The 14424-nt window shown below is 31.9% G+C and overlaps 1 protein-coding gene across 3 annotated transcripts in view; it reads left to right on the top strand.

Annotated features, from left to right (window-relative positions):
• LOC127707505 (MAM and LDL-receptor class A domain-containing protein 1-like) overlaps positions 1-14424 on the top strand; it is a 96921-nt gene that overhangs the window by 29885 nt on the left and 52612 nt on the right. For 2 of the 3 annotated variants that reach the window (XM_052212082.1, XM_052212081.1), the window contains exons 1-2: positions 7681-7817; positions 13883-14158. The exons of the other annotated variant lie outside the window; for it this stretch is intronic. In XM_052212082.1, coding sequence (XP_052068042.1) covers positions 7739-7817; positions 13883-14158 — 355 coding nt within the window. In that variant the 5' untranslated portion in view covers positions 7681-7738. Of the gene's footprint in view, positions 1-7680; positions 7818-13882; positions 14159-14424 lie in introns of those variants that run through there. 3 annotated transcript variants of the gene reach the window in all.

Here is a 14424-nt window from a genome sequence, read left to right as displayed (position 1 = left end):
TCAAATCATTCGATCAACTAGTTCTGACTAGAATTGATGATGATAAATTGATTGAGTTTGGTTGTTTGACACCTCTTTCAGCAGTCTTTGCGGTAAGTTCGTATTGGTGTGGGTAACTAGAGAATCCCGAGAGAACCACCACCTTTTGACAGAAAAACTTGCAATCCTGTTTAAAAAAGTTGCAAGAAGAATGCACCTTCCCACTAGCGGAGCTCGAAAACACAACATCAGTGTTAACAGGTCAAACTTTATAAATGTAATGTGATGATAAATAAGGAAAAATATAAACATAATGATTTGTGGTATGATTAACAACGCGGTATCTATCCACCATAGACAAAAGGACGAGGATGTAAATTACTATATACATAAGACATTTTTCTTTTATCATGAAAGTGTATATTATCCACAGTATGCACTAAATCTTTTTTGTTGACGTCATTGCCAAATATCATTTTTGTTGGCGTCTTTGTTAGATTAATTTGTATGTTTGTTTGATTTTTTCTTGTCGGTTGTGTTGTATGTCTGTGATGTATGTTTACACAGTTTTGGCTCCTTGATCTCAATTATACGTGTTGTTTTCTTTTTTGGGCACATTAACCTATTATGTCTACCAGGGTTTCTATCCTGCTGCTGACCTAACAAAATAAAGAATAATCGAAATAATTTCCTCCGGGCAATTTGTTAACAGTGATCCACGTGCTAATTATCAATTTTTAAAAAATCAAAAATTTTACCATAGGCAATCACCATATCTCCTTATTAACATTGTTATCATGTCTGCAAAATTTAATGAGAAAGAAAGCGAGAAAAAAATCTTTAAAAATGTTTTTACAGTATTTGTTGATGTATACAGCGTATTTTTGACGTTATAATTTTTTATCAATAGTATTGTATAATTACTCCCAGTATACTCACATCAAAATTTATCACAAACAAGAATTATATGTCTTTGACTTTGACTTATGAGTTTGAATATTCCTTTGGCATCTTCCGCTTTTCTTTTCTAATAACTATGTTTCCATATAGCAACATTCCAGCAGCGCCTTCATATGGAGTATACATCTGCCGGTTGATACGATATTCCAGGGCTTACGTTTCCTATCATGATTTACTTAGTAGAGGGTTGATGCTCACAAGGAAGCTATCAAATCAAGAGTTATAGGCGGTGAACCATCCCTTCGAAAAATTTACCGACGCCATTACGAGTTGGTTGACCGTTATGGGATATATGTTTCACATGACGGATATGTTCCTTTCCGTCCTCCTTTTCCCAGAATGTGACAAACCGAAGAAGACTTATCACCGGGTTTGAACTAACATGAGACACGACGGATGCCACATGTGGAGCAGAATCTGCTGATCAATCTGGAGCACCTGAGATTACTCCCTTTTTTATGGGTTGGTAGTTGCTCAGTACCTAGTTTTCTTTGTTGTGTTTTGTGTACTGTTTTGTGTACTGTTTTGTGTACTGTTGTTTGTCATTTGATCTTTTTTTGCCATGGCGTTGTCAGTTTATTTTTGACTTATGAATGTCCCTTTGGTATCTTTCGCCTCTATTGTACATTTATCTGTGCTTTTTGGTATAAATCTGAAACTATAATATAGAGAGACATCTTAAACTGATCACCAAGACAAAATCTATAGATAATTTGGACGGCCGAACTTCTCTGTTGACTCGTTTTATAAGCTATTGCCCTTTAAGGACGATGAATACCTACTTTTGTGATTTTGAAGAACCTATTGTAGATAGAGAAAAGCTACACCAATTTTGGCAGTAAACCATTTATAAGAGTTATCGTCCTTAAAATTCAAAATTTCATTATAATGAAAAAAATGTTTAAAAATTCCTGTAGGAAAACTGAGGGGTGGAATTACACAGCTTTTACACAACAGAGGAAGATTAATTTAATAAATAGTGATAAATACATCAGACATTAATATATACCAAACGAACGTAAACATACTGCAGAATTAATTATTTCAGTAAACAATCATTTGTGATTAAAAAAAAAGATGTGTTACCATCTGTACGAAGTGCTCGATGACATTCGTATACCTTCGCATTAATCAAATGTTCTTGTGTCATAAGACAAAACTTTATTCTATGACTTCAGGGTCGCAAAGATTCAAAATAAAGTTTCGCAATTTGTTGACACATGGAAAACCTTCAGTGATTTATTATAAGTCAATACAGATATCCAGATTACAAATTTAAATAGGATATGAAATAACACACTACATTTATTGTATTTGTTATTTTAGTGTCACATTTTTCAATTTTCATTACAGATGTGCGTAGTTATATAGTGACAGGGAAGCTTTGTTGTATAGGCAAAAGAGTATAACACTAAATTCATTACCTACGAACTTCAAATAATTGGTAATGTCCTCCGTTTTTCCGTGTCAAAAAGAAAATAATAAGCCTACAGTGTTATTGAAACGACTACAATGGTAGTCATTTTCAATGGATCATGTGAATGTTTAAACTTTTTGTTTCAAGTATATTTGGTTTGAAGGTGCATCACTAGTATAGTATTAATTTTTTGAATCATTAAACTCATTGAAGGAATACACTGCACTAGTATTACAGTTTAAGGACAAAGATTGAGTCATACACATGCCCGTCCAAAGAAAAAATAAACTCGCCAGTGGATTTATTTATTTCAACCTTAGTGTTTGTTTGTTTGTTTAATTGGGTATTGATTGCATATATTGGGTAGATATTTTAATCATTACACTTGAAACAATCATCGGTCCAATCTTTTAATTGATTTTCAAGAAGTAATTGAATGAGGATGTGGTCTAAAGTTTACCTACACATTTTACCAACCAGGGATCGATGAGAGCACATTTGCTGCAACATTTACAATAGAATAGAGAATGGAAACAGGGAATGTGTCGAAGAGACAACAACCCGACAAAAGAGTAGAAAACATCCCATCAATGGGTCTTCAATGCAATGAGAAAATCCCGCACATGGAGGAGGCTTCAGCTGGTCCAGAAAAAATGCATACTTGTTCATCGAAATGGTCGCCACACTAAACTCCAAAACATACAAATGAACTAAAATTTAAACAAAACACACAAAAGTAACAAAGACTAGAGGTTCCTGACTTAGGATTGGCGCACAAATTCGGCGGGGTTTAACGTCTTTTATGAGATCTCAACCCTCCCCCTATACCTCTAGCTAATGAGGAACAAACAAACATACAGCACTTGTGTACATTTCCAGTTAATATGAAGTTGCTTTACCATTCATACTACATTAGAAAAAATTGCAATCCATTTGAAATATTAGAAAATTAGACAAAGTTTTCTAGTGTTTGTGAACCACAAAATATAAAAAGCTAAATGCATGTGCTCATTTTGATTGAAAAATAATAGTACTGTTTCGGTTCCTTTTAGTTCCAACATGCATCCCTTTGCTTATTGTCTGATCGATTACAGAAATCATAACACATAATTTTGTAGAAATATAAAATTAAGGCTTAATATCTTTTTATATGTGTAATAATTTCCAATTTTTGTTGAAAGGGCAAATTTTATATTTTGCTTGATTTTGCACGACTAGAAAGAAAAATGTGATCCTAGAGGGCAATCAAAACTCGTAAAGTAAAAGACAACAGCAGGATCATTAAAATAAAAATGAAAATCTTACAATAGTACACTTTATACTTCACACAAAAAAAATAGTCAGTGCATGTAAAAAGAACTCTGATTAAACCTTGCTCCAAAGGATCAAGAACCCTTGCTTCGATAAATGACACATTTCTTTCAAATCATTCGATCAACTAGTTCTGACTAGAATTGATGATGATAAATTGATTGAGTTTGGTTGTTTGACACCTCTTTCAGCAGTCTTTGCGGTAAGTTCGTATTGGTGTGGGTAACTAGAGAATCCCGAGAGAACCACCACCTTTTGACAGAAAAACTTGCAATCCTGTTTAAAAAAGTTGCAAGAAGAATGCACCTTCCCACTAGCGGAGCTCGAAAACACAACATCAGTGTTAACAGGTCAAACTTTATAAATGTAATGTGATGATAAATAAGGAAAAATATAAACATAATGATTTGTGGTATGATTAACAACGCGGTATCTATCCACCATAGACAAAAGGACGAGGATGTAAATTACTATATACATAAGACATTTTTCTTTTATCATGAAAGTGTATATTATCCACAGTATGCACTAAATCTTTTTTGTTGACGTCATTGCCAAATATTATTTTTGTTGGCGTCTTTGTTAGATTAATTTGTATGTTTGTTTGATTTTTTCTTGTCGGTTGTGTTGTATGTCTGTGATGTATGTTTACACAGTTTTGGCTCCTTGATCTCAATTATACGTGTTGTTTTCTTTTTTGGGCACATTAACCTATTATGTCTACTAGGGTTTCTATCCTGCTGCTGACCTAACAAAATAAAAAATAATCGAAATAATTTCCTCCGGGCAATTTGTTAACAGTGATCCACGGGCTAATTATCAATTTTTAAAAAATCAAAAATTTTACCATAGGCAATCACCATATCTCCTTATTAACATTGTTATCATGTCTGCAAAATTTAATGAGAAAGAAAGCGAGAAAAAAATCTTTAAAAATGTTTTTACAGTATTTGTTGATGTATACAGCGTATTTTTGACGTTATAATTTTTTATCAATAATATTGTATAATTATTCCCAGTATACTCACATCAAAATTTATCACAAACAAGAATTATATGTCTTTGACTTTGACTTATGAGTTTGAATATTCCTTTGGCATCTTCCGCTTTTCTTTTCTAATAACTATGTTTCCATATAGCAACATTCCAGCAGCGCCTTCATATGGAGTATACATCTGCCGGTTGATACGATATTCCAGGGCTTACGTTTCCTATCATGATTTACTTAGTAGAGGGTTGATGCTCACAAGGAAGCTATCAAATCAAGAGTTATAGGCGGTGAACCATCCCTTCGAAAAATTTACCGACGCCATTACGAGTTGGTTGACCGTTATGGGATTTATGTTTCACATGACGGATATGTTCCTTTCCGTCCTCCTTTTCCCAGAATGTGACAAACCGAAGAAGACTTATCACCGGGTTTGAACTAACATGAGACACGACGGATGCCACATGTGGAGCAGAATCTGCTGATCAATCTGGAGCACCTGAGATTACTCCCTTTTTTATGGGTTGGTAGTTGCTCAGTACCTAGTTTTCTATGTTGTGTTTTGTGTACTGTTTTGTGTACTGTTGTTTGTCATTTGATCTTTTTTTGCCATGGCGTTGTCAGTTTATTTTTGACTTATGAATGTCCCTTTGGTATCTTTCGCCTCTATTGTACATTTATCTGTGCTTTTTGGTATAATATCTGAAACTATAATATGGAGAGAGACATCTTAAACTGATCACCAAGACAAAATCTATAGATAATTTGGACGGCCGAACTTCTCTGTTGGCTCGTTTTATAAACTATTGCCCTTTAAGCTAACGAACTAAGCATTCGAGACATAAAACAATTTCTAGATGATAATTTCGTTCCTTTGATTGCGTTTGTTATATTCTATTATTATACATTTATAGTGAAAAGAGTTTAATAGTTAGGTTGAATGGGTTTATAAATGTTTTACTTCTATTTCCTTATTATGAGGGAGAGGGAAACCATATCTAGTAAAATTGAAAAAAGACAAATAGACAAAAGCAAATGATATAAAATCGGCACAGGACAATCCGATCTATTGATAATGGCGTAAATATATTACATATGATTTATAAAAAGTGTTAAAATGTAGCTTAGCCACATGTAAAATTTTTAATTACTAGTAGTTATTAATTTGTTAAGGTTTCGGTTTTGATCAACGATTCTGATTTGAGATAGATGTACTTTTAAAAAAATGAAATTATATCGCAATAAAAGACAAATTGCAGATTTTTTCCGTAAATCAAATGACCTTGGCCTTTTATAGCCGACTATAAGTATGGGGTTTCCCATTGTTGAAGACTGTACGGTTGCCTATAGTTGCTTACACTTCATTGGAACTTTGGTGGATAGTTGTCTCATTGGCAATCATACCACATCTCCTTATGTTTTTATATTTTTCAGTGTCGTTTATTATTTTTCAAAATGAAATATTATATGCTGTTAATAGTTTGTTCTTTCGTGTGCAAAATAAAGCTCATCTATCCATATAAGGTAATCCAAATATTTTGTGTATCTTCACATCTCCAACGTATTTACTCTTCCAAAAAGGGTTATAGATTGTTAACCAAAGTCTTACACCAGTGATGTTCAAATATCGTAAATCAATTAGAAAAAAACAAATCAACATAAAAAAACCTATATAAATCTAAAAAAAACGTCAAATGGAGCAAGGTGGTTGGTTGCGTTGAAATAGTAATTATCCTTTGTTACTACTTCATTACTCATAATGCGTGATCCCACTCGGTCAACATGGTCAATATAAAACAGTATTTTCAGGTTTTGAGATTTGTAGCTTATTCATCACAACGTTACGTTATTGGTAGCTTTGTTGGAAAAATAAACAGGTTATTTAAGGTGATGTGATTGTAGGTGTATTCTTCACAACCGTACGTTTAGTTTGATGGCTTTGTTTTTTAATTGAACATGTAATTTAAGGAACTGCTTTAGGTTTCATATCCAACACAACGTTCTGTTATTTAGTATTTGCAACAGTACCTTGTTGCCCTATCCTATTAGGTTTGTTTTACATTTCAAAGACTGCTTAGAATAATAAAAAAAACAAACTTCGTATGGTGCTTATGAGTTACAATGTTTGTTCAATTGAGCGAAGTAATGCCATTTCCCTTTGAAAATGCATGTACCAAGTACTTAATATGGCAGTCGTTTTTTCACTTGTTCCATTGATTTATAGCGTCTGATTTTGCTAGTTTTTATGGAATTCCCTTTTTTGAATTTGCCTTGAAGTTTAATTTTTTTGTTATACTTTTTTATAGTACTCTTGGATTAGATGACAAATCTATATAACTTGCATGCCGATTTGAAATTAAAATGACATCTTTATATCAGCATTGGATGATATATTTAAAATACACGTAAACTGCTTCTACACGCATGTGATGCGTTACTTAATGATATTTTCTTTAGAACTGTTTGACAGTCTGTAGTTAAATATGAACGGATGCTTTCATTATTGTTCATGAACTTGAAATTTTGTTTAGGGCTCCGAAATCATCGTGATTTATGAGTTAGCAAATGACAATAACATGAAAAAAATAAAAACAACATGGAACATGAAATTGTTCCATGCATCAAACTGATAGTATACATAGATGATTATAATAATGTTAACGATGACGATGACGAGGAGGAGGAGAATGTTTTTCTCTTTATCTGATTCTTGGAATAAGTCCATGACATAAAAGTCAATGTAGCTGATTCTACTGAATGTAGTTTTAAATGATAATCACAATTCATTAAATCGTCCATAAACAGCACATGGTTCAAGGAGCATCATCTTATGACAGTTTAAAATGTTTATTTACTAGTGATTTGAAGATTTTCCTTTTTCTCCATTAATTATCCTATCATCTCCTTTGTTTTTGTACATGTTAGTGTGTATTTAAAAGATGTACGTATTCTTTTATTTGAATTTTTTGCTAAACCTTTGACATTTAAATAAAGCGTATTTGCGTGACTGTGAATATCGATTTGAAACACGGAAATATGTCTAAAATGTAGTCCCTAATGACAGTATAACTTCCTTTTAAAAAATGGATTATTATTTAAATGTTTTATTATCGTTGATATATTTATTTGTGTTTGTTCTTTCATTGGTACAAGAACAATCGGGTAAGTGCATTTTTATACAAAACAATTTCAATCACATGTTGTGTAATATTACTTGCATCATTTTATCACCTAAACTTTACTTAGATTTGAAAATTTAGCTTACAGAGAATTTAACACAAATTTACCACATTCAGAATGAATTGGTTTTGTATCATGTTGTGTAAAAATGTATGTAGTTTCTGTTATATAGATACAATGGATAAGCGTGGATTCTTGAAAAAGAAACCATGAGCCCGGAGGGCGAATGGTTTGTTTTTCATGAATCTACGCTTATCCATTGTATCTATAACTTAAACTTTTGTGTTTATTTCTTTTCAAAATTAAGCCTTTTCTTAATTAGAAGGTATTGTGAGTGAGTTTAAATAACCATGTTATCGTGTCCAACGATGCATTGATAAATCTCAGATCACAATTAATTGGTTAACAAAACACAAATATAACACTTCTACCTTTAAAGTTCTTTATATTACCAGGCATATGAATATTATCTGTTTTAACAAAATAAGACATATTCGAAATTATGTCTAATAAAATTGAAAATGGAAATGGGGAACGTGTCAAAGAGACAACAACCCGACAAAAAAGCATACTAGTATATATTATATATAATAAGTATGTTATCGAAATTTTTCAAGCACTCTAGGCACATCACGATTTTCTCGCATAGGAATTTCGAACAAACCTTTGTAAAATTATGTAGTAAAACAGATGAAATCATACTATATTTATAAAACAAAAATTGACGAATAGAAATTAATCGTTTTTGTTTCAAACATATGAAATAGCCAATAATAATAAAAAAAAAACGGTAAAAACTCGCTATTATTACAAAAATATCCACTATAACATGCAAAATTAGAAAAAAAAAACAGGATAACTTAAGATTTGGAACAACATAGAGAATACAGGGATTCGAACCTATACCGACAAATCCCTATCTTTGACTCATTGATTTTAACCATGCTAACCTCGCGGCTACCAATTCATACTATACGACTGCCTATTGTGTCTATATAAAGGTACAAGCCCTGTGTGTCCGATGAACCGATGTATATCAGATGTTCATTTAAATATATAAAATAGACATCTATATTGTAACCCATTGGTAGCCGAGAGGTTAAGTCGATGTGTTGATGTCAGTCACACATAACAGATTTCAAGGAAGGGTTCGATTCCCAGTGAAGGCATATAAAAATCACAAAAAATAAAGGTAAGTTTTTAAATTAATTCCATTAGTGAACAGAAATCAGTAAATTAGCCAATTCAAACTTAATGAAATTAGGCACACAAAGGAAACAATTGAATATAATTTGGTGAGTCAATTTCAGCGGCAGATTTAGGAAGCGTTGATTCTAGAAAAAGAATCCACTGTAAATGAATAGGCTGACGTCACCACAATGGTTTAACGTGTGATCTACGGCAAACAATTTACAGAATACTAATGAATGGCAATAGAAATAATGTTCATCATCTTGATAGTCGTTAAAGGTTTAAATTAACACCATTATTCCCTGTAATGTTAATAACATGGTTTAAAATCATATAACTGCCAACCTTTAACAGATAAGGTACATCCTTAATTGGTGTAGGATACACTAATTTGCGAATTATCTTCAATTTGAAATCATTTGTTTAGTAAAAAGGTTTACATTGGCAATTACACACTATTTTTTTAAACTATAAAGATGATAAGTGTACGTAAAGATCGTTTAACTTTATACACTTTTTAAAGCTGTGTTGTTATATTTACATAACAAACTCAATTATTTAATCTATACAATTATATATTGTTTTTATGAAACCTGTACGTTGCATATTTTTGTCCTCATTTAATAATATATACATATATTTTTTTTTAAATTATGTAACATTATTCTTAATACGTTTTCTTAATTTTTTGTTTGAAATTGATATTTCATTAGTAACGCATTCCTGAAATATATCATAACGATTTATTTGTCAGTATTTCGAGGTCATACAGACAGTTGAGATACCCTTAAATTTACCTTAATTACATATTGAATTTCAAATACTATATAAACTTGATTGACACTTGTTATATGTTTTCAAAGAAAATGAGTTAAAATAAAAAAAGTGAAGGGTTTTTCAAATTGTTTACTATTCTATTGAATGTTTCTTTATTTAGAATGTACTTTTTGTCTCTATAGTTTTATGCTTAAAAGATTTTGTGAGGAATCGATATTAAATGTTAAGTTTTATATTGTCAGATTATCGTCTGCCAAATTGTGATTTAAGTTGTCAATAGGAACTTTTGTGGAATACTAGAAAATATGAGATTGCACACTGAAATTTGTGTTCATCCTATATTACAAACTGGAGACAGAACTAACATTTTGATATAGAAAGCACTGACACTAACGTTATAACAGATTTCAATTATTTAGGCATATAATTATCTACAACTAGTACACCTTAAATAGCCCAGACGCACCTAGCAGAAAAGGCAACAAAAACTATTGTAAATTTGATAAAGTGGTTAAATCTATACTACTCTATGGTTATGAAATCTGGAGTCACTGTAATGATGATATTTTAGAAAGAATCCATCTGAAATCTTTAAAAACTGATGAATTGTCACCTTTAGCTATATCGTATATTGGTAGATATTCATTGGACGTTGATATATGATAAAAGATAGTATCATATCGTTAGGGATTTTTTTTCTGGTTAAGAGACTTAGTTATCTTTTATCGCATATACACTGTTAAAGAGAGGTGATGGATACCGACGTGATATTCAAGCCCTTAAGTCGAAAATAAACTTACATTGCCCTGGTAAAAAAACGACAAAGACGAAAAGACAAACTACAGTATATATAAAATACAACATTGAAAACAAAAATCTGAGCAACATGAGCTCCACCAAAACCCGTGAGTGATCTCAAGTACTCAGGAAGGGTAAGACAATCCTGGGCTACATATGGCACACGTCATGTCGCTCATGTAAGTACAAACCCGGTGATAAGTATAACTCGGTTGGTCATTCAGGGAAAAGAGGGCAGGATTGTGGTTACGACAATTAGAACAAATATTTAGTTGCAGTATTCACTGTTTATACGGTACGTACTGATTTTTTATAAGTTAGGTAACAAATATATGGAATAAATGTAGTTTGTAAATATTTGGAATACTAAAAGTTATTTAGGCATATAATTATCTACAACTAGTACACCTTAAATAGCCCAGACGCACCTAGCAGAAAAGGCAACAACAACTATTGTAAATTTGATAAAGTGGTTAAATCTATACTACTCTATGGTTATGAAATCTGGAGTCACTGTAATGATGATATTTTAGAAAGAATCCATCTGAAATCTTTAAAAACTGATGAATTGTCACCTTTAGCTATATCGTATATTGGTAGATATTCATTGGACGTTGATATATGATAAAAGATAGTATCATATCGTTAGGGATTTTTTTTCTGGTTAAGAGACTTAGTTATCTTTTATCGCATATACACTGTTAAAGAGAGGTGATGAATACCGACGGGACATTCAAGCCCTTAAGTCGAAAATAAACTTACATTGCCCTGGCAAAAAAACGACAAAGACGAAAAGACAAACTACAGTATATAAAATACAACATTGAAAACAAAAATCTGAGCAACATGAGCTCCACCAAAACCCGTGAGTGATCTCAAGTACTCAGGAAGGGTAAGACAATCCTGGGCTACATATAGCACCCGTCATGTCGCTCATGTAAGTACAAACCCGGTGATAAGTATAACTCGGTTGGTCATTCAGGGAAAAGAGGGCAGGATTGTGGTTACGACAATTAGAACAAATATTTAGTTGCAGTATTCACTGTTTATACGGTACGTACTGATTTTTTTATAAGTTAGGTAACAAATATATGGAATAAATGTAGTTTCTAAATATTTGGAATACTAAAAGATATTTAGGCATATAATTATCTACAACTAGTACACCTTAAATAGCCCAGACGCACCTAGCAGAAAAGGCAACAAAAACTATTGTAAATTTGATAAAGTGGTTAAATCTATACTACTCTATGGTTATGAAATCTGGAGTCACTGTAATGATGATATTTTAGAAAGAATCCATCTGAAATCTTTAAAAACTGATGAATTGTCACCTTTAGCTATATCGTATATTGGTAGATATTCATTGGACGTTGATATATGATAAAAGATAGTATCATATCGTTAGGGATTTTTTTTCTGGTTAAGAGACTTAGTTATCTTTTATCGCATATACACTGTTAAAGAGAGGTGATGGATACCGACGGGATATTCAAGCCCTTAAGTCGAAAATAAACTTACATTGCCCTGGCAAAAAAACGACAAAGACGAAAAGACAAACTACAGTATATAAAATACAACATTGAAAACAAAAATCTGAGCAACATGAGCTCCACCAAAACCCGTGAGTGATCTCAAGTACTCAGGAAGGGTAAGACAATCCTGGGCTACATATAGCACCCGTCATGTCGCTCATGTAAGTACAAACCCGGTGATAAGTATAACTCGGTTGGTCATTCAGGGAAAAGAGGGCAGGATTGTGGTTACGACAATTAGAACAAATATTTAGTTGCAGTATTCACTGTTTATACGGTACGTACTGATTTTTTTATAAGTTAGGTAACAAATATATGGAATACATGTAGTTTGTAAATATTTGGAATACTAAAAGTTTGTTAACGATATGTAGTTAAAATCAAACAGTACCGGAATTAACAACTGCAAGTATCTCAAAAACACTTAATTACCCTTCTTTTAGCTAGAATTATAGTTTTAAAAATATTAAGAGATCTTGAATCTACATGAAAGAATTATTTTGTACATATGTTGCACCTCTTCTGTACCTATGTATCTACAATGGTTATGATAATATATTGTATAACCATTATTGTATCACAGAAAAGTGGCAGATACCAAACTTATATTTAAATTCAAGTCGAAGATAAACTGAAAAAAAAACAGGCAAAAATCGAAAACCTACCAAAAGGCAAACAAAAATCAACAAAACAAAACATAGAAAAACTAGAGACTGATCAACACTATGAGCACAAAATTATCGCATTGATTGAAATTCTTTGTATTCCAGTAATTGAGAACGCCAGATGGAGAATACATACGTACATCGCGTATCTCACATTGGAAAGCTGTAGCTGTCTTTAACATCTTCAAATAGATATTGTCTAAAAAGTTATAATCTTTTGAATATGCAACTTTTTGTTCATTACGGAAAAAAGATGGTCCTATATATTCTTATAAATGTTAAACATTAAGGAGAATGACTGAATAATTAGGTTGATAAATCAGCAGTCTTGCGGCATATTACGGAAGTTATAAATCTGCCACTGCCATCTCTGCTTGGGCTTACGTATTTAAATGTTTTTCTATTTTCAAACAATGTGACCAAGGCGAATGATTTCATTTGATATTACACGTCCCTTTCCAGATTTTCTAGTGTGCAAAATACTCGGGCTCATTGTCGTAGACTTTATTATTAATGCTAGCCAGAAACAGCTAATTTGGGATATTCTTATGGTTTAAACCTTTTCTAATTAATATATAGTGAACATTATTGCATTTTCATCATGATTTGTCAAGCATAAAAAATAACAAAAATCTTGTGGACCATAAAAACTTTTCAAAAGTTTACCGTTAACAAAACCATTAAAATCGGAAAACAAATGAGAAAATGTTGATAAGTCTCGTTTACGATTTAATAACCAGCAGTTCATGAAAATCAGTAAATTAGGTTGATCTTATCATTGTATTTTTTTTAACATGTGCACAATTGTTTGACTACATAGCGTTCACTAACATCACGTTATAAGACGATGTTGTCATTTTCTCCTGTTGCCTTTCAAACATTGAATACAAATGTTTAAGAACTTACAATAATATACTTCATATGTTTCAATAAATTGCCAGCTAAAATATTTTGTACATTTAACAATGAGAGAGAATTCAATTGCAATTCTTAATATAAATTCTGATATAGTTTATAGACACTAATGATTTATTTTTTATCTGCTATATTTTTTTACATTTTTCACCTATATTAAATTCAGATGTAAGAACTGAAACCATCCCTATAGATGCAGAAGTCTCAATTTCCTGTGGGAATGATTCAACCATAAGCATCGAGAAAATATACATCAATCGTATTAGCACACCATGTACGCCAAAGGATTATGAATGCAGTCTAACCGATGATGTCTTGAATGTGATGAAAATAAATTGCGATAAAAAACTATCATGTACGATCGACATGCACGCAATCACCACTAATACTACGAACTGTTTAACGGATTTTGGATATTTCAACTTTTCATATGCATGCAATAGTAAGTATAGATTTCTTTCAAATTTTGTTTCCCTTAATAAATCTTCCTTGCAACAAATGGTCATCTATCATGTCTATGGGTTTTTTTATTTGAATTTTGGAAAAATTTGCACAAACTGCATTTTCCTATTGGGAACAAACGAGTAAATCACTTACTAATTTTAGGAATTTTGTGTCCTAGAAACTTTTCAACTACGTACTGATTTGGACTTTTAACTATTTTGATTCGAGCGTCATTGAGTCTTATTTAGACTAAACGCACGTCTG

This window comes from Mytilus californianus, unplaced genomic scaffold, assembly GCF_021869535.1.
Source record: "Mytilus californianus isolate M0D057914Y unplaced genomic scaffold, xbMytCali1.0.p SCAF_7, whole genome shotgun sequence".
Taxonomy (NCBI): Eukaryota; Metazoa; Mollusca; class Bivalvia; order Mytilida; family Mytilidae; genus Mytilus; species Mytilus californianus.
Note: the sequence above shows the minus strand (reverse complement) of the source record. Positions and strands in the feature narration are given on the sequence as shown.